This window comes from Pan paniscus, chromosome 2 (assembly GCF_029289425.2).
Source record: "Pan paniscus chromosome 2, NHGRI_mPanPan1-v2.0_pri, whole genome shotgun sequence".
NCBI classification, from domain to species: Eukaryota; Metazoa; Chordata; class Mammalia; order Primates; family Hominidae; genus Pan; species Pan paniscus.
In genome coordinates, this window is record NC_085926.1 from 169,054,228 (window position 1) to 169,076,092 (window position 21,865).

At 40.1% G+C, this 21,865-nt stretch overlaps 1 protein-coding gene across 4 annotated transcripts in view; it reads right to left on the reverse strand.

Moving 5' to 3' along the window:
• Positions 1–21,865, reverse strand: part of TNIK (TRAF2 and NCK interacting kinase) — a 398,535-nt gene that overhangs the window by 111,613 nt on the left and 265,057 nt on the right. For all 4 annotated transcript variants that reach the window (XM_003831928.8, XM_003831929.8, XM_003831931.8 and 1 more), the window contains exons 6-9: positions 18,234–18,324; positions 16,239–16,369; positions 4,855–4,909; positions 2,783–2,861 (exon numbers count right to left, since the gene is read on the reverse strand). In XM_003831928.8, the coding sequence (XP_003831976.1) occupies positions 2,783–2,861; positions 4,855–4,909; positions 16,239–16,369; positions 18,234–18,324 (356 nt within the window). The remainder of the gene's footprint in view (positions 1–2,782; positions 2,862–4,854; positions 4,910–16,238; positions 16,370–18,233; positions 18,325–21,865) is intronic.

The following is a 21,865-nucleotide window of genomic DNA, read 5'->3' on the forward strand; positions in this document are numbered from 1 at the left end:
AGTAAATCCTAACTTACTTCAAATCACTTTGGACCTGCGCTTTCAAGATAAAATACTCTGAAGTGTTTAAATATTTTCACTTAAAAACTGGTGGAATTGTATTGCAGAGAAATGGGAGCCATGTCTGCTGTCAAGTATCATGTGCCTGGAGGCTGCACCACCACCTCTACAAAGGCTGGGAATCGAAGTGTGAAATGGCACATTATCAGGGCTTTTGTTTCCCCAGTCTCTCTCTAACAATCAGGTTACTTTTCCTTTCCCTGTCTGACAATATAGGACTTGTTCCCATAGCTTTCCTACTCAGTTTTCCTTACACATCAAGGGAAAGGTGTGCAAGGTGGCAGGATGAGATGAAATTGGCCTGGACTTCTCAGTGTTTCCAAACTTCTCCTGCTCCCTCCAGCATTATTAAAATTAGTTGTTGTCAAAGGTTTGAAGCCGAAAAATCAGACTGCATTGTCCTAAAAGTTTGTATTTCTCAAACAAGGTCAGCACACCGTTGATCTTTTTTGGGTCTCAGTCGGTGAAAACCGACACTGTAGGGCAAGGGCTGTTCACTCACTTTTCTGTGGGGTCAGGTAGGTCACAAAAAGGGGTGGTGCAGACCATGGTTAAGATGAAAACAGGAGATGTGGCCAGGCGCGGTGGCTCATGCCTGTAATCCCAGCACTTTGGGAGGCCGAGGCGGGCGGATCATGAGGTCAGGAGATCGAGACCATCCTGGCCAACACGGTGAAACCCTGTCTCTACTAAAAAAAAAAAAAATACAAAAAATTAGGCAGGCATGGTGGCGGGCGCCTGTAGTCCTAGCTACTCAGGAGACTGAGGCAGGAGAATGGCGTGAACCCGGGAGGCAGAGCTTGCAGTGAGCTGAGATCATGCCACTGCACTCCAGCCTGGGTGACAGAGCGAGACTCCGTCTCAAAAAAAAAAAAAAAAAGAAAGAAAGAAAGAAAAGAAAACAGGAGATGTATACTAACCAACTGACACCAGCTTCTGAGGTGGGGGGAGGTGGCAGCTGGAGGAGAAGGACAATCACTTGTCCTAAATGGGAGCAGCAGCTAGCATCTTTGCAGGCAGTTCACTGCATCTTTGCAAGAAAAAGGCCAGAAATCTAAATGTAATGCTCAATTGACAGATTTTTAAGTGTTGCCAATTAATACACATATTTTTAAAACAGGGTATATGACCATAGTGTGACAGTCAAATACATTTGTGGAGGGCCAGTTTGTCCTCCTCTGTGGAAAAGCTCGGAATACGTGTCCTGCAGCAGTAAAGGGAGACAAGGAGAAGATAGGGCAGGGAACAGGGTAAGTAAAGCCCACTGTATACACCAGACTCAGCTCAGATGTCAAGCAGGAACCTAGCAGAGGGCTTTGTAGTGTCACTGTCACTTCCAGGGAAGAGAACTGAGCCAGTCCCTCTCCCCAGGAGTCTGATCCAGGGAGAAGAGAGGAAGCAGGGTGTTGGGGTGCTTTGCCGATCACATGATGTATGACACCCAATGGGAGGGCTGTTGCTGGGGAGAGAAGGGTTGTCTTGCACCACAGTGACCCTCTGCAGAGGAAGGAGGAGCAGGGAACGCTCTGCCTCCTTGTTACCAATAGCAACTCTCACTCCCCTCGCAGGGCCCGGCAATTCTGAGGCTGCCATCTCTTTTCTGGCTGTTTCCTTCCCTCTTTCTGTGCAGTGTGCCCTTTCCTCTGTTCCACCAGGGTGGCTCTCATTAGTAGATGACTGGTGGTAATTAAGGCTGCCCCCTGTATGGTAGAGGTGAGCCTGTGTGTGGGTGGGTGGGAAACATGAGGACCCCAGTCAAGCGCCTGATCATGAAGGGCTATGGAAAGGGGCAGAAGGATCCTGTCCCTCATGGTCTCACTGCCCAGGACTTATCTCTAGAAAAAGGATAGGAGGTCACAAATAGTGCAGGAATTGACCTCAGACCATGAGTAATCCGAGATTCAAGAATGTATCAGGGAGGATACACCATTTCCATAGGAAGAAAGGAGGAAGCAATGAATTTTGGTTATGGAATAATAAGATACGAAGATCCCAACTATATAATTATCCCAAAAAAGTCAAACATCCAACATCTGGCTTAACCTGTAGAACTGTTTCCCAAATGTTAGTCAGTCATATCCTATCAACATAATTTTTGCCGTACCTCACACCACTCATACTAGTATTCATGTAGTAGTTTCCTTTAAATTAAGCCACCGTTTTATGTAAGTTTATTAAAAGGAAAAGTTAAATCGCTGCCCCAAATAAGAAGCCAGTATCACCTGCCATATGTGAAAACAGTAGTAAAAACAAAAAAACTGCAAATGCTCATACACGAGCCAGAGAAATAATCTCAAACATTACCTGGTATGTATATGCACTTAGGGAATGATTGTTGTAAGGAATAGAAAAGAAATCAGCCAATCTAACAGGCTGACTCTCTAAACTATCACCCTCTCTGATAAGATGTTCTGTGCTGCCAGGAAAGATATGACTTGGAGTTATAAATCAAAGAGCTTTCATGTTATTACTTGGCTTCACTTACCCATTTTGGCTAATAATTTCTTACCTTAAAGGTGGGGGAATAAAGACCTGCTGTACAAACAGTAGATACTCAATATATACTTTAAGATGAATGACAGCATATGGAAAGTAATTCATCAAGTCATCATACATGTTAGTCTCATTCTACCAGCAGGACCTAGGGATTAGAGCTAATCCAAAATAGAATCACAAGAAAACCTCACCCTTAGATCTGCGAAACATCGAAGACCAAACTCACCACTTCTTAGACTTCAGCCGAGGTGCTGGGTTCCGGGGGATGAGGAAGAGGGCTCTCATGGGGTGCATGTCACAGAGAGCTGCAAGAGACCAAAACAAGGGCCAGCTACAGTTAGGAGGCCAAACCCAGGCCAAGCCCGTCTTGGCTGTGCAGATAATGGCTGCCCAATGACCCACTCAGTTTACACACCACCAGTGAGCACAAAGTCAGAATATCCAAATGCTTCTGAGCATTTGAAAGATCCAATATCCACTTACAGGAGTCTCATAAAATACAACATGGTTCACATAGCTACTGCTAACATTTCTAGTGAATACATGTTTACTTCATATTTAAGGAAACTAAATTAAAGGGTCAACAACCAGCCACCCTTGCTGTGAATGACCACCTGACATTTAAAGTAAATACCATCAGATGACAACTACAATGGAGATGGTAAGCTATTTTTAATTAGTAAAAGCCTAAGCCATAAATAAAAGGCATTTGATTATCCCGTCTATTTCTTACACGTCGACAGCTCATCCAAATGCAATTGTTATCTACACAGATTTTTGGAGTCCAAAACACTAGCCCCAGAGCCCCATTTTCTCTGTTTCCAGATATCCCGAATGGCTTTTCAGGTTTCGTAACGGGTTTTATTTCATTTTGTTTTTAAATTCACTGGCCCCAGGAAGCCCAGAGGATTAAGTCACACAGAGTCTGGCAGAAAAACAAAGTTATAAAAAGATCTCATCTTGTAAACATGACATTATCGTTTATAGTGAAAGCACTCATATGTTCTTATTTTAATAAAATATTTTATTAGTTTACTTTTCAAACATCTGGGAGAATTTCTACTTTGTAGCTAGAATAAGAATATATGCTCCCTAAAAGCCAAAGGATTCTGTGGGCAGAAGTTTATTTTTAGCCCTGTCTACCACTCATCAAGAATGATAATATGGTTTAAGACTGCAATATATTATTTTTCTGATTCACACATGCCTATTAGCATTGTGAATGAGGGCAATTTTGTCAACCAGCACTCCAAATCAATCATGCTACAGATGAGTTCTACCAATTCTAGACTGGGAAGTAAGAAAACGATGACAACCTGAAGGTAAAAGTCATAAGTATAATGACCTGTCGTGCAAATAAAGGGCCTATTTTTGTCCTAGTCCTTTGAGATGCAGACACCAAGGATATTACTGGGTAAATTACTATGTGAATGGAAACAGGGAAGGAGCCAGGCAGTATGGGAAGTCATCAGATTGCTATGCAAGTCTGACCCTGAGTGAAGGAGAGAGGCAGAAAAGGTAGGTGGAAGGGTCCCAGCCTGTCCTGCAGGCCTTGTAAAGTCATAGGGGATTACTTGGGTGAAAGTTGCCTACAAAGGAATCTTGTGTCCTCCAGGAAAGGGCCTGCCTTAGTATCCCCACTGTGCTAGGTCACTGGCGGGGAGTGGCCCTTGAAAGGTGCGGCCTGCTGCCATTGCAGCAGCTGGGGCTGACAACCAGTTACACTTCCTATATGGAAGTCTGTGAGGCACAGTCTCATGACAGAGACTCTCTGCCGGGGCCAGTACTCCAAATCTCAAGGAACTGAGATTCTCAAGACTGCTGGAGCCCTAGCCACTCTGCCTCAAATAGCAGGGAAATCTAAAATTTTAAACATCGGTATTTTAAGAGGAGTGATAGCCATTGAGTGGAGTCTTTGTATAACCTGTGCACTGAAAATTAATTTTGGATTTTCATACATTGGAGTTTATAGTCTTGTGAGTTGGTCACAGTTTTATGTCAGGTGAGGAGTAGTCCAAGAATAAATGATGTACAGAATCTGTAAAACAAACAAGACTCCCCAAAGTATGCTTTCTTTTTCTTCCTTTTTTTTTTCTAATAAAAACAGGATTCTCCCACTGCTCTGAAATGAATGGATTCCTGGTTGATTTAAGATGACTCTGCTTTCTAAATATGCCAGCTTGAATCCATGCAGGGCTCGGTGTAGTGGAAGTAAAGCAACTGCAGCTCCTGGCAAGGAAACTTCAGTACCTGCAGAGCAGACCAGCAACAGATTTCACCCCAGAGGAGGGTACTTACGGGGAGCACCTTCTGCCATTTCAATGGCGGTGATACCCAAAGACCACAAGTCACTCTGAAAAAGAAGGGGCAGACACACACATAAATTCAGTCAACAAAGGACAACTTGGTTAAACCTGGTAATTGCCTCAGAACTTCCTGTGAAAGTCATTCAGTTTTCTGTTTACAAACCTATTTCTTCCACTAACCTTCAAAGCAGAAACAGTCTTACTTTTCATTGACAGTACCACTCATGGTGTCTGGCACATGGCAGCTTATCAATAAATGTATGAAAAATGAATATAAACAATTTTAAATTAATTCGTTACTGAAACTTATCTGTGGATTGAACCATATGAAATTGCTGCTATTCGACTGTTTATAACACCATCATTGAGCTATAATTGTCATATAATAAACTGTACCTAAAGTACACCATTTGATAAGGTATGACGTAGGGATCCTCCTGTGAACACATCATCACAGTCAAGACAGTAAACATACCCATCATCCCCCAAAGATCTCATTTGCCTCCTTCCTTTCCTGCCTGAACCCATCCCCACTCTCCTGTCCCTAGGCAAACAATGATCTGCTTTCTGTCACTATGAAGTAGTTTGTAACTTCCAAAGTTTTGTATAAGTGAAATCACATCATATGTTGTCTTATGTATTCGATCTCTTTCACGTAGAATAGTGTTTCTGAAGCCCATCCATGTTGTAGTACATATCAGTATCTCACTCCTTTTTATTGTTGTGTAGTATTCCATTCTATGGACATATCACTGTTTTTGCATTTGGACTGTTTCTAGTTTGGGCTATTACAGATGCAGGTGCTGCAAACATTGGTGTACAAATCTGAGGGTGTATGCTTTTATTTCTTTTAGTTAAATACCTGGGAGTGGAATGGCTGGATCAGATAGTAGGTGTTATTTACATTCAATTGTTTTAACTACAAAAACAGCAATTTCATATGGTTTTACCTAATAAGATGAGGACAGGGAGACTTTTCGATGATGGCATTCACTGATGTCTCTCTTGTGCTTAGATCAGAGTTGGGCACAGTAGGAGGTACTCAATGTATTTGTTGAAAAGATAAACAAATATTGTCTATTTTGTGAGTAGACTAGTATGTACAATAGAGGCCAGTATACGTTTATCTTATTTCTTATGCTCAGACTGACTTTTATTCTCTGAACAGAATTTTCTAGGGTAATGCCTCCTGCCTCCACTTCTACCTGTACAATCTCCATCTCTAACAATATTCTCCTCCCATACTCTGTCTGTGGCTCAGTAGTCTCTAAATATTGCATGAGGGGGGAATATCAAGAGATGGGGAAAACCTGGTTAGAAAACACCAAAAAGAGGCTTGCTGCCTCAGTTTCACAGCAGATTGGTAAGAAAATCTAGTATCAAATTTGATTCAATGGCCCACATCCTAATATAGATATTTCATTTTAAATACCTCATGCATTTTGTATATTTTTCAAAATTCTCTCAGATTAGAGTGATCAAAGGTAAGTTTCCTTGCTATTGCCATCAAACAAATGTCAAGGCCACATGAAAAAGAGATGTAACTGGAAGAGAGCTTCATAAAATTCATAACCTTCATGCTGAGTCACTCCCTAGAACTAAGTTTCTCAATATCCTGTGAAATGACACTCAGGGCTGTTCAGTAATTGGGCAGAGGCCTGCACAATGTGGAGGGGGTTTTCTAGGGGCTCTAGCCTCTTGCCTAAAGTGCAGTCTACCTGAGAGCAGGTGGCTGGGGCACATGTGTAACCTCACACTAGGAGCAAGGGGGATTCTTTCAATGTTACCAGTTCTCAGTTCAACTGGGAATAGCAATGCACCTTCACAACACCATCATTCTAAGACTCCAAGGAACTCTCTGCATACAACACAACTCACAAAGTCAACTCTTGTCCCTTCTCTTTCTTATGTTTCAAGATGTACACAAAGATTTTCATTCAACGCAATCTGCACCCCGTGTTTCTCTGGCCTAGCAAGTGACTGAGTCTCCCAGAGGCTCTTGGCCTCGCTTAGTGAGGTTATTTCCGGAGCTGATGGGGATGGCTCAACCCATCTATTACAAGTTGGCTCAGGAGCAATAACTGGTAAAGACAAAAATGCAGTTCTATTTTACCTGGGGTTTTTTTTTTTTTTCTTTGAGACGGAGTCTCGCTCTGTCGCCCAGGCTGGAGTGCAGTGGTGCAATCTTGGCTCACTGCAAGCTCCGCCTCCTGGGTTCATGCCATTCTCCTGCCTCAGCCTCCCGAGTAGCTGGGACTACAGGTGCCTGCCACCATGCCTGGCTAATTTTTTGTGTTTTTAGTAGAGACAGGTTTCACAGTGTTAGTCAGGATGGTCTCGATCTCCTGACCTCGTGATCCACCCGCCTCAGCCTCCCAAAGTGCTGGGATTACAGGCATGAGCCACCGTGCCCGGCCTGTACCTGGGGTTTTATGGTTGATAGACAAAGATAATCATTTGGGAACATGAGAGAAACACTGAGTCATTTGCTATTCAGGAGGCTTTAAACAGGAAACACAGCAATAATAGCCTGGAAATGGTGGGTTGGCTCTTAAGGTCCCTGTGCTATTTCGATAAGACTCTAGTGTCTACAGGCCTTGGTAGTTCTACCACCATTTTACCCAGATCCCTAGGAACTGAGAGTTTCTATAGTGTGAAATAAGACACAAGTAAGAAGGTGGCAGCCAGGCTCTGTGGCCCTAACTGCAACAGAAGGGTCCAATTTAAATGGCTTTCAAGTCCAGAAAGCTTTGAGCTGGGCTGAAAACCAATACATATGAAAGAAAATGATGGTTCTGGGGTAAGAAGAACTCAAGGCCAGGCCTCAGGTCAGGAAGAAGGAAAATGCTCAGAAGGCCCAGCCTTTGGATCTTGACTCAAGCTGTTCCCTCTTCCTGCAGCACCTCAGCAGTGATGTGCTAGCTGACTCCCTCACCTCCCCAAAGCCTGCTCAACCCCTGTGTTCTCAATGAGGACCACTGGGACCTCCCCCCAGCACTGCTCATGCCCCTTCCCCATATTTGTCCCCCACAGAACTAACCACCTCTAACATACGACATGTTTATTCATCACTAATTTACCATGTTTTGTGTTGATTGCTTGTGCCCTTTACCTCTAACACACATACATAAGAACCTAAGAGCCACAGAGTAAGGATCTTTGTTCTGTTGTCTGATGTAACCAAAGTACCTAGAACTGCTCCTGGCACACAGTAGGCCCTTAATAAATATTTATTGAATGAATGAACAAATGAAAGACACATGAGAGAATGTAGCAAAACCTAAGTGTTCTAGGGCTGGTAGACTCTTTGCAGATCACCTAGCCAAACCTTTCATTTCACAAATGAGGGAACATGACTTACCCAAGATCAAAGAGCAACTTAGCAGCTGGTTTTAAACTGAGCTGGGTCTTCTGCTTCCTAGGCCAGTTCTCTTTTAACTAGCATCACAATCTAAGGACTTGAGTATTCACCATTTTCCCCTTATCATTTTTGTTATCAAAATGCATTTTGAATCCATAAAATAATTACTTCAGATTCCTGCTTTGTCCATAGGTGACTGAAGGTGCTGGCAATTCACTAAAGGTACTGAGATTCAGTGAGGTACTCCAGTTTCATGCTATAAAACTGGCCTCAATTTCCCAATGGCAACATGGATTGGTAGAAAGAAAGAAGCAGGTATTGATTGATTGATTGAGATGAGGTTTCACTATGTGGCCCAGGCTGGTCTTGAACTCCTGGGCTCAAGCAATCCTCCCACCTTGGGTTCTCAAAGTGTTGGGATTACGGGCATGAGCCACTACACCCAACTGAGAATAGGCTTTTAAGACAGGCAGATCCGAATTCAAATAGAGGTTTCCAATTTAGCTACATGCAGACTGTTGCTCAGAGCTTAGCTTTCTCAATTGCACAGTGGAAATAAGCGTGGCATGCATGTATTGATCAGGTATGCCTAGCACAAAATCTGGCACAAAGTAGGGCTCAAGAATATTGATTTCCTTCTTCTCCACTGTCAGGTGACACTGCCTTTGCCTGCCCAACTTAGTCTTCTATGATTTCCCTTCATTTAGTTGTGGCAGAAATTGTTTATTGGCTAACCCAATGGTCATTTTCAACCCTCATTTTTGTTGCTGCTTCCATTTCAGAGTATAGCAAAGCCACACTTGCCTATCCTGACTCCCCGACAGCTAAGGATGGCAGTTAGGGATGTGACATAGTTTTCTCCAATGAGACATAAGCAAAACATCTTCTGGGAGCTTCTGCTTTTCCTGAAATAAGGGACAAATATAGCTGGTGTCTTGCTAACTTTTTCCCACTTCTTAATGCCTTGAATAAAAATATGATATCTGGAGCTACAGCATCCATCTTGCAACCATGAGTTATTGCCAAAAGACTAATGATGCCAGCACAGAAAGCTAGGAGCTTCGGTTTCTGAAGATATCAGTGAACCATCACATGAACCCTGAACTGCCTACCTCTAGATTTCTGGTGACATAAGAAACGTAATACAGACAAAAGCATTCCTAAGTGATAATACACATACAGCAGTAATTTGAAGAACATACTTTGACAGTAAGGAAATGGAGAGGTCTCATTTGTTAGGTAATCCTGGATTTATTCCACAGGAAGCAAGAAGGTTTAGGGAAAAAATATGTACTTTATTTAGTACACATCACTTCAGAATCCCTCTTGGGCAGCCTTTCCCTAAGCCACCAGAACACCCCTTTCAAAGCAAAGGTCATATCACCACAAATACCTGTGCATACTCTGCTAAGTCACATGACCTAGTCAATTCTGCTGCTTCCTTAAGCCTTCATTTGATATCATTGTTAGGATTTTTTTTTTTTTTTTTTTGGCTGGGGTTCTCTTGTTTTCCAAAAGGAACATTTATATTCCTGGTCATATATATCCAAAGTTGCTTGTAAGCTACACTCAACTGCCCATGCTAGAAAGCCATAAATGTCCTTGACAGGCCTTGTTTAGCCGTTGGATACATTAGCGAGTCCCAAAGACACTTCAGAACTTAAGGAGAAAATGCTCCAATTACCACTGGCAAGACAGATCACAGGAGACAAGCAAGGGAAGAGGGAAGAACAAGATGAGGAAAGAGTCAGAAAGAGATAAGTTTCGTTCATGGCCATGGTGTGACTCATTTTGGCAGGAGCTGGATAATTCATTATTCCAGAGGTGTTGTGCAGCCTAGCCTGTGGCATGATTAATAGCCTAGCGCTATGTGCATTACAAACAGAAGAGAGACAAATTCTAGTGCCTTTGGGAAGGCAGAGGCAAGACAGAACTTTTGGCTGCTGGTAAGGGTGGGAGTGGGGAACAGCTGATACACAAGCAACTTGAACAGAACAAGAAAGCATTCCTTCTGGGGCTGGGCTGCTCAACACAGTGAAGAAAAGCAACACGTTTAGATGTCTGAACCAGCCACAGAAGAATGAGAGGCTGTGTGGCACAAGACAAGAACCCCAATGTGCACCATGAGGTAGAAGGTGCCTATGGTCTGCAGCCAGACCCAACTGTGACACAACTAACAACTCTGAGCCCATGAAAAGAACTGCAACATGAAAAGAATACATGTCTTGCAGGACTGGTAAGAGAATTCAATAAGGAAGAATATGCAAAAAGTGCCTAATATACAATGCAGTACATGCTGCATTGGGTATTCAACGAATGTGGGTACAGATAGACCCTTAGGACCAGATATCATCAACTGGCAGTTCAACCAGCAAACCAGAGTCAGGTAAGATGACAGGGAGCTCTGGTACTCAGTGGTGGTCAAAGAGGTCACAGGGACCGTGCAGGCATAAACAAGAAGCTTACAGGAAGCAAACAGGAAAACGTGTGTCCTCCTTCCTCCTCCAGACTTGATCTCCCGTTCTCTATTGCTCCCTGCTGGCAGAGCCTGATAAGAAGTCAGATGGACAAACAGAAGGGAGGACAGCTGACTCCTAGCTCCATTATCACAAAGCAGAGAGCAGCATGGCAGTCCAGAGTTGACAGACAATAGCTTAATAATGGGCACAGCCAGCATACTGTATCACAGAGCAGAAAATCGTCTTTTGTTGGGTAACTTATTTGTGACTAGTTTATTCTTTTGAAATGTTCCAGGTGGGAAAAAGAAATTGATGCATTGTGTGTATGGTCCCTAGGGACAACATCTTAATTGAGTGGTAAAAGTTATAGAGAAGCAGATTCTGGCTCAACGTAAGCAGACAGAGGTGTGTAACACAAATATGAGGTTGAACCGTATGAAACTGTTGCCTTTTAGGGGTAAAAAATGGCCCCCACTGGGTGCAGTGGCTCATGCTTGTAATCCCAGCACTTTGGGAGGCCAAGGTGGGCGGATCACGAGGTCAGGAGTTTAAGACCAGCCTGGCCAACACAGTGAAACCACGTCTCTACTAAAAACACAAAAATTCACTGGGCGTGGTGGCGGGCGCCTGTAATCCCAGCTACTCAGGAGGCTGAGGCAGGAGAATCGCTTGAACCCAGGAGGCAGAGGTTGCAGTGAGCCGAGATCGTGCCACTGCACTCCAGTCTAGGTGACAAGAGGTAGACTCCGTCTTAAAAAAAAAAAAAAAAGGCCCCAAATAGCAATACTTCCATATGATAACATAAACACAAAACTATCTATAATATATATACTAAGTACTATATATTGAGTACTTACCAAGTGGTGGACACTGTATTAATCCCTTTATATATATTCTCACTTTATTCTATTATAACCTCCGAATAAACAATTTATTATTCCCATTTTATGCAGGTTTACAAAAAGTTAAATAACTCCCCTGAGGTAATTTGCAAATAGGAGGCAAAGTCTAAACTGGTCCTGTCTGACTTCAAAGGACTGACTCTTATTAATTATGTTATATATTTATATATTATGTTATCTAGACACAGAACTTAGGTGGTGAGTTAGGGTCACTGAAGTGGAGATAGTTATTAATAATCCCATTTCACACATAAAACAAACTGAGGACAGAAATCTTTAGTTTTTTGTCCATCTTCACTCGTTATGTGACCAAAGGGAAAATATTAGAATAGCTCACTCTCTTCCCCTGGGTATCAGCATGTTGCATGGAGGAGGTACTGGCTGCGTTTCACTAAGGAATCCTTTATAGGTGGGTGTGAACAGAGAGCCACAAAAATATGTTGAACAGGAGTTTCAGTTTCCTGTTGGTGACACTAACATGCTATCTGGGTCATCTTCCTTCTGATCGAATAGGGAAGGACCTTTGTTTGAATCTCAGTAGACAGAGGCCACGACTTGTTTGAGAGTATAAATGCATCATTCTGCAATCTGAATATTGTCCTCTCAGGTGACACCCTGCACGGCGGGAACTCTACCACTAGTTAGGTTGCTCACTTCATTTCCAACTGAACCTCTTACTTAGAAGAAGTATTTCCACCCTGCCTGAATAATGCCAATTATCTGTGACACAGGGGAAAAGAGTACTTTTTCTCTACAACCAGATCACAATATTCACCCAAACGCTGGAGGAGACACCCATGTCTGCAAATAATCTGCAGTACCCATATGAAAGTCTCATAAACAGAGTTTAGGCAAATAATAAACAACATTGGCACAGATCAGCCCTGAGGACATGAATCTGGTGGGGAGTGGGATGAGGGGGTAAGCCATTTCACTGTGCATCTCTTACTTCATTGGCTTCATATAAGAGCAAGGCCTGTTTATGGCAAAAAACATAACAGGACAGAAAGATATAGAAAATAAAAATTGTAAGTTTTCCATCCACATGCTCTATTCAAAAGTAAATACTATTAAGTTTTTCCAGGTTCTTTATAGATTTCCCGTGTGTGTGTGTGTGTGTGTGTGTGTGTGTGTGTGTGTGTGTGTGTGTGTCTATGGGGTGGAAGAGGTGAATAAGACTACATTATGTGTACTATACTGTGGCATTCAGCCACAGAAATTTCTTAGTGGATGGTTCTGTTAAAGTAATAAATACACAGGACTATAAAATGCTTAGCAGATCCCATCCAACCAAAATGAAATTCAAAGTAGGTTAAAAAAATAACAATTTAAACAGCCTAGGCATTTTGAACAGTTTTATTAATTTCAAATCTTTTGAATGCTTATTATTAAACGGGAAAGCTTTCATTATTGCCCCACATACTTATCAGGGAAATGAAACCTTTCCTTTCACTTGAAGTGTTTTGACAGAATTTCTGAAAACAAGAAAGGAAGGGCCTCCAGGGGAAAGCCAGCACACCCGGCAAATGAGATTCTGGCACTCCTCCTTAGGAGAGGGTCTATTTTCAGTGAGTTACTTACTGTGCCCAGTAGATATCACACAAAACCAGACTCTGCAATAAAAAGCTACAGAAGGAAGACCTTATAAGTTGAGTTACTTTAGGTTTTGTAAAAAGTTATAGTGGTCTTTAAAGACATCTTAGACACATCAAAAAATAATTGATAAACAATAAATCAAATAACAAAACTAAGCTATACTCTTTTTCTTTTTCTTCTTGTCTTTATTTTACAGAAAGGACTTTTGTGGTAAGAAATCTAATAAAGTCCGGTGGCCAAGTCATCCTTTATTCTAAATACACACTCTCAGCTGAAAGTGGCTATAGCACATGAGGGCCCAAAGTGTTGACATCAAGCTTCTGGGGCTGGGATACACCACTGGGCCAAGTGGACCACCAAACACACAGCGAAATCCTCGGGCTTTGATGGGGTCTCAAATGAACCTTCTATCAGAAACTACATGTACAGATACAGCTTGACTAACTCCTTATACACAATGGATATAAATATGCACTGAGTGAATGAATAAATGATTTTGAAAGTCAGCATATTGTCAAGTTGTCCCCTGGTGACAGGTTACATTCCTAAGGATACTGAACAGAAAAGGGGATGATATATGGTGCCAAGAAAGAAGTAGTAAGGTTATTTAAAGATCAGCATCTTCTCTGGCCCACAGTAAAACTGTATAAGTGGATTAAATAAATCTGCAAAGAATCCCCAAACCTTCCACTATACCCCAACAGGGTATGGCTTGGTTTTGTTATTTATTATTTACTATTTGATTTGTCTAAGATGTCTTTGAAGACCACTATGAATTTTTTTAAAAACCTAAAATAATTCCATATTATAAAGTCCTCTGTAGAAAAGCCTTCCTTATTCATTCTTTTGTCATCCTCCTCCTTTTACCCATGGCAAATAACCAGTGAAGCTCATATCCCTGCCATGACTTTTCATGACTTTTTCCTCCTCTTGCACAACCTGCATTCCTGACAATCCTGTTAAACTCATTTGCACTAAGGTCTAAATGACTGACACCGTTGAACCTATTCTATCAGGATTCTTTATTTTTTAAAAAAACACACAGACATTCATCTTCAATCTTTTTAATGTCTCAGGATACTTTTATAGCCAGGTGAGCCTTCCAGTACCTTTGAAATCACTGTGCAGCATGACAACCTCTGTGGCTACTCATACACCAGGATTTGCCCATACCTAGAGTTATGCACTGGTCTCACACCATTTACAGTGATCTTAAACTATACTCCTTAGCCATAATCTGAGGAAAGAGGACCAAAATATCAGTTTAATTCCAAGCTTTGGCTTGGCCAGAAGGAAAGCCTCTTCTAGATACCCTACTGAAAACAAGTCAGTTGAAGGCACCCACTTTATTTACATAACAAAAGTCCCATATATAGTGCAGTCAGTCACAATACTTAAAAGATTAAGCTGAGGTTGTAAAAGCTGCAAACGCTGTTTCCCCATGCTATGTTACATAGTAATCTAGAATATCTGTGGCCCAGATGTAGACTAGTTAGCACTTGTTAGGTATAACTATGGTTTGAAGAATTGCTTGTAGCTAATCATGATACCCGTATCTGGCCTGGGATGTATATTTTGTAGTGGCTTCTCTGAAGGGATTTGCAAACAGAATTATTTACATATGCTTATCATTAGCAGTTTAAAAAAATGACACTTATTTTGGCAGGAGATTAATTTTTAACTTGGCAGCTGTTTTCAGACAGATTGTTGTCAGGTTATTACAGTGACTAACTTTGAAGGAAGGAGGAAATTTATGGGAGATTATTAGGTTTTCAGACCTTCAAGCTTGCAATTCCCAAAAGAGGCAAATTTTCTGTCAACACTGAGATACGGGGCCTCAAAAACGCTGCAATGTTTGCATCTTTGAGACCTGATTTCAATAATAACCCCACATGTCGAGAACTAAAAATATTCCTTAAAAGTGAAATATTCTTCAAATATACTGTTCAATTGATAAATTGGAGATTTATATGGAAGTACATTACAGAGGAGCAAGGTAATATATTGGAGAGGGCTCTGAACAGAAAGTTTGGAGACCTGTATTCAAGTGCTAACTCTGAGAGGATTGCTAACCCGGTGAGCACCTGCAGACCTCGGCCTCAGTTTCTTCATCTGTTAGATGAGAGTATTTACAGAGGATCATTAAAGTGTTTTGGTGAAAAGTCCATGCACCTCTGAAACCAGCCCAAGCAGATCAAGTTTTGCCCAAGTTGTCCTGTAATGTACACAAAGACCACAGGGTGTCTCTCTACCTAATGCACAGCCTGGAAACCCACACACAGTTCCTAGATCCCATTGCCCCTAATTTTATTGCCTTGACTTTCAGTCACCATTCATTAGAAAGCCGTCTCATCTGAAAGTCCAGACAATAAACCTGCGGGGCAATAATGCAAAATTATGTTTGGTTATTGGCTAGCAGAATAGAAAAGAGCAGGGCTTCTTGGAGAAATCTATTTGAACACAGCTTTGAATTTATTAGCAAATTTCTAGTTTATAATATAAAGTAACAAGTCACAAATCAAATTTCTATGAAACATCAGGCCACACGACAGAAATACCATAAAGTAGTCACCAATATTCCATCTGATTCCCTCTCATGAAAAAGAAACCCCAGATAATTATACTTCGAGCATTGTAGAAGTGAGTAAGTCAGATTATTCTCAACCAGAAAAAGATGACCCAAGACAACAAACTCACATCTTAGTTTAACGTAAAAAGCTATCAGAATATATACTCTTCCAAAAATCTAAACCATAACCAAAATGGAAATCCAATCTATTTTCCAATAATAAGAAGCAAGAGTAAATTTTAAAAAATATAGAAAATGATTTAATCTTTTTATTTATTTTTTTATTTTTTACAAACAGGCCATCAGATAAGATGGGTGAATTCATTAAAAAGATCCTCACTTGAATGTCTTATAGGTCTTAAACTCAAATAATGTTTTTCAGTTCTCCCTTTGGGTGACATAAATCATAAATATAAAGGCATGTAAGACTTTGTAAGACTCAGGATAAGATGGTAGGCATAGTTTTGAAACACAACAAAGAAGCCATACCTTGAAATCATATGTGGCATCTGGGTTTTCATCACAGGCAATAACTTCTGGTGCCATCCAGTAGGGAGTTCCAATGAAAGTATTCCTCCTGCCCACTGTTCGATCAAGCTGAGCACTGACTCCAAAGTCCACTATTTAAGAAAAGACAAGTAAATAAGGTCTGTGATCTTAGGTTTTAGATAGCGATAAAATGAATGTGAATTATTTTATTGTGGTAAAACATAAGTAACATAAAGTGTACAATTTTGACCATTTTCAAATGTACATTTCTGGGGCACTAAGCACATCCACATTGTTGTGCAACCTTCACCACTGTCCATCTCCAGAATTTCTCATCTTCCCCAGCTGAAACTTTGTACCTATTAAACAATAGCTCCCAATTCCCCCTTGCCCCAACCCCTGGCAATTATTCTACTTTCCATCTCTATAAATTTGACTATTCTCACTACCTTGTATAAGTGGAATCATACAGTATTTGTCTTTTTGTGACTGGCTTATTTCAGTTAGCATAATATCATCAAGGTTCATCCACGTTGCAGCATGTGTTAGAATTTCCTTCCTTCTCAAGGTTGAATAATATTCCATTGTATGTTTGGACCACATTTTGTTTATCTGTTCACCTGTTGATGGGCACCTGGGTTGCTTCTACCTTTTCTATATTGTGAATATGTTTTTAAACTGCATGAGAAATGGATGAAGTGTACCCATGAGGAAGGCACAAAGAATTACATTTGATTACACCAAGGCTTCACAGGGACCAAAAATAGGTGTTAAAAAAAAGTAAGCTTGGTTGTCATAAAGGGTAGTATTTTGGGGATATAAGACAAGTGATTAAAAGCAAAAGTCTGAGTCAGACTGCCTAAGTTTGTATCTCATTTCTGCCGCTACTAGTGGTATGACCTAGGGCTAGTAGATCAACCTCTCTGAGCTTCGGTTTCCTAATCTGTAAAATGAGGATGATGACATCTACACAGAGTTGCTCTGATGTTTATGAGAGATAATCTATAGAAAATTGTCTTGTACAGGGCCTGGCATATAATATATACTCAGCAAGTAACTGTTAATTAGTGATGCAAGAATGCTCTCAGGATAGCTTATCTAGTTGATACATATATAACTGCTTAGCCTACATAATGTATACTTTTGTTTTTAAAAGAGAATATTCATGAGGTGAGAAAGTTTGGTCCCAAATGTTAACTAAGAAAAAAAATGGAAGTCATATATTTCAACAAAAAGGAAGAGCAAATGTTTGGGATATAAACATAGAAGATGTTTAAATCTCTTTGAAAATATACAATCATATGGACAGCGATCCTTTTCTAGATGACAAGTTACATATCCTACTGGATATTTGTCAATTCATGCTCTTACTCATATACATCAAGCAGTCAAATGCATGTGGTAATTCTCTATTTGGACAGTCCCAGATTCGTTGCGGAAAGAGCTCTAATAGATATGCCAAAGAGAAGGATTCTCCCACTGATGGAAGTGGGGGTAATCAGTATGCACCTAAAGTAGAATATTAAGTATCCACTTTGCACAGGAGCCCAAGGTAATAACAAAATCAATGTAAATATAACTTAAACCTATGGGAATATAGCAGGAATTGATTATTCTGAATATGCCTGTGTATATTTTAATGGAAAAAAATTGGGTCCTAGTGCTCTGTTATAGCGGCAACAGTATAAACAAACTGTAAGATATAGGAGGCCATTTCAAAGTTTGTCACTTCTAATCTCTGCTGAAACAAAAAAATCTCAATTATTTCTATATATTGATTAAGCAAGTGGTTCTGTTCCCACATTATATATAATTCATTCCTCAGAATGACTTGAGAAAATATTTTTTAAAATAGGCAAAGAAACATTTTCCTTTCCATTTTTAGGGCAATGCTCTCCAAATCCACGGTGACAAATTAACATTAATTTTTTTAGAGCTGTTAATATAATCTCATCACTTCCTGCAATTCCAAGGCTCACAGGATTCTGCTCTTACCTAGTTTAACTTCTGCATTTTCAGTCAGCAAGACATTTTGCCCTTTAATATCTCGATGAATCACTTTATGCTGGTGCAGGTGACTCAGCCCCTGGAGTGATGGAGAGTTAAGAAGGGTTAATAGGAACATAAGCCAAGATGCCAATAAATTATTTTGACTGTTAAGGATCCAAAAACTTTACACTCACCCAGACATACTTTTCAGAATTATAATCACATCTTTCATGTGCTCATAGTGCTCTTCTAACTGTAGGCAATTGATCAATATAAATTAAAATACCCAGGCAGTCCTTGCAATGCATGGTGCTGTGTTTAATGAAATGCTTGCATATTGGATCTGATTATCAGGTATCAGGGAACCACACAAGTAATTATACGGTTCCAACATGAACATGAGTTTCAGTTAATACTACTGTGAAAAGCGAAGTTTAAACAGTTTAAAACAGAACCATCTACACAGTCTCTGTACAGAAAACTAACCTGATTTAACTGAATCCCTGCAGGATATTTGAATTTAAAAGTTAAAATTTACATTCTGTTATCCAATTTCATTGAATGATTGATTGACTGAGACAGAGCCTTACTCTGTCACCCAGGCTGGAGTGCAATGGCGTGGTCTGGGCTCACTGCAACCTCTGTGTCTTGGATTCAAGCGACTGCCTCAGCCTCCAGAGTAGCTGGGATTACAGGTGCCCGCCACCACGCCAGGCTAATTTATTTTAGTACAGACAGGGTTTCACCATGTTGGCCAGGCTGGTCTTGAACTCCTGACCTCAGGTGATCCATTCACTTCGGCCTCCCAAAGTGCTGGGAATCCAGGTGTGAGCCACAGCACCCGGCCTTGTTATACAATTTTAATTAAGCGAAGTAAAATATTTCTCAGACCAGCCAAGAAATTTCCCATTGGCTTTACCCATTGTGCCTTACATTTAAAAAGGAATACAGTTTCTATTTCCTTTGTTGGCATTCATCACTGTCATTTTTAGTTTATGCTAGTTTATGCTATTTGTGACTTTGTGCTCATTATGTGAGAATTATTCAGTGACAACTAAACCTGTTTGTGTTCCATTTCTTCATGAATTACTCTGTTTTTGGCTTCTTTGTGGTGTGAATTCTTTAACCTACAGACTTACTCTAAAGTAGTCATATATTTTTCAGATAAATTATAATCTAAAATAATCTAAAAATGGAGTCTTAAAGCAAATTATTTTATGCTAACACCTGATAATTCAATGTATCGGGTCCCCGAGTGTTCTTTATTACTTTTAATTTTTTGTGCTTTTCATCTTCTCCACAACAACAAAATCATGGTATGAAAAATGAGGTTGACAGGAAAAGAAACAAACCTAGATATCTGAATTCTCTTGTCAAAGAAATTCAGCATGAGAGTACAGAGGTCCAAAAAAACCCATATATACATTTAGAGATATCAGAAAACATAAACCATGTTATAGAAGGGTTTGAGGCACTGGTTTAGGTCTTAAAAAATTGCCTTTCTTATCTGTTCAGTTTGTCACAGGGTAGGCATCAGGGGTTTAAATGTGTGGTTTTCACAAAATTTATGTACCCCATAAATCCTTAAGAGAGGGACTGAAGATCCCTTTCCTTCTTTCACTACTGAAGTGGTTGAAAGCAGATACCAGAGCATGGAAGTGAGCCAAAAGTTCTTTTAATGAGATCATACAATGCATGGAGGTCATCTCTAAAACCTCTTGTGGCCAGAGACCTTTGGGTGATCAAATGTCTCTTCCAGTGAGTCACGTCTGAAATGCTGGTATCATTTCGGAGAATATACTGGAAAAAGGAGGAAAGCCATTGTTTCCACATATTGAGAATGTGTGAAAGGTATTGAGAGATGCTCATGTAACGAAACATCCCTGCTGCTTTTAGAACCATGAAGATTAGATCAAATGACTGATCCTCTGTAGGGTTCTCCAGCAGTGCAGAAAGGCATATCGGACAGAACCAGCCCTAGAGACCTGACAGGTTCTTGGCACCCACTGAGTGGTCAGGATGACTAAATAATCCATTATGCTCTATCTGAATGAGCAAAATTTTAAGTCAGAAATTCAAAGTAAGTTTGCACAATGGCACATCAAAACAGAGATAAACGTCAGATGTGAAGGAAATCGGCAGCCAGGCCTCCTTGTTTCCCCTCAAATTTTGTTTTATGTTCTGTTTAAGAACACAAAACATATAATTTATATTTTTGCCTATCCCAAGCCATGGATGTATGTGTTTTTTCTTAAGTGCTTTAATTTTTATATTTTTCCCATTTATATCTATAACCCAGCTGGAATAAATTTTTGAATATGGTATGTAGCAGGTGTCAGGTTTCATGTTTTCTTATGGATATTCAATTGATCAAGTACTATTTACTGATAAAAGCACCCTTTCCTTTGACACAGACCAGGTATCATCCATATGATGTGGGTCTGTTCCTGGACCCTTGATTCTGTTCCTTTGGCCACTGTCTAATCTTGTAACAATACTACTCTGTCTTAATTTATTAGTAGCTTCATAATAAATCCTGATAACTGGTAGCATAAATTCTCCAGCTTTGTTCTTCTTCTTCAAGACTGCCTTGGTTATTCTTGGCCCTTTGCATTTCTATATAATGTTTGAAAATCAGCTTTATAAATTTCCACAAATATACCTATAGGAATTTTAATTGGAAGTTCAATGAAACCATGGATCAAACTGGGTAGAAATGATGTCTTTAGAATATTGGGTAATCTGTGAAATAATGTACACCTCCATTTATTAAGGTCTTCTTTAATATTTCTCAGTGATATTTTGTAGTTTTCAGGATAGAAGTCATTCACATCAATGTTATAATTTTAAAATTCCATTTTCTATTTGCCTTTTGCCTAATTTGGTTTGCATTTAATGAACACACATCGTCTTCTTATGCCTTCCTTCTTTTTTAACTTCTATCCATTTCATCCATCTACCCAAAGCATACAATCTATCTCTCAAAGGCATATCTTGAACACACAGTAAAAAAGTTTTAACTTTTGTTGCCTTAAATTAAGAAGGCAGAGCTTATAAATAAATAACAATGGCCAGGAAGATTTAATAAGAATGCTCAGTAGACATATAATAACCTCCATATTAGTAGGAAGGGATGATTAAGCTAGTCTGAATGAACTAAAATATGCCCAGTTACTTTCTTCTTCCTGAACTCAGCTCAGCAAATATGATACTATTGTCTAGATTTCCTGATTGGGGGATGTGTGGGAAAACTGGGCAAACAGGCAGTCTTGTTCAGCTATTTTGATTAGTTTAAGTGATTAGGTCACAAAGATTTTTTTTAAAGGTAAAATCGGTTAAACTAGGTTGTATGTATAGCAATGACTAAAGTCACACAATCCTTATAAACTTTATATGGTGGGAAGGTATTACACCATTAGGGATAATATATTAATTGTGAACTTTCACAAACAGATAACTTAAATGAGTGATTAAAATATCTCATAAAATAATTCATTTCCTAAGTGGAACACTGTCTTTATGATCTAAAATCAGGTTTCTAATTGGAAACAGCATTGAAAATGAATCCCTTGTTAAGAGAAATCACCCAATGTCAACCTAAATGAAAATATGCTCATGGCCTATCTCCAGAATGGCGC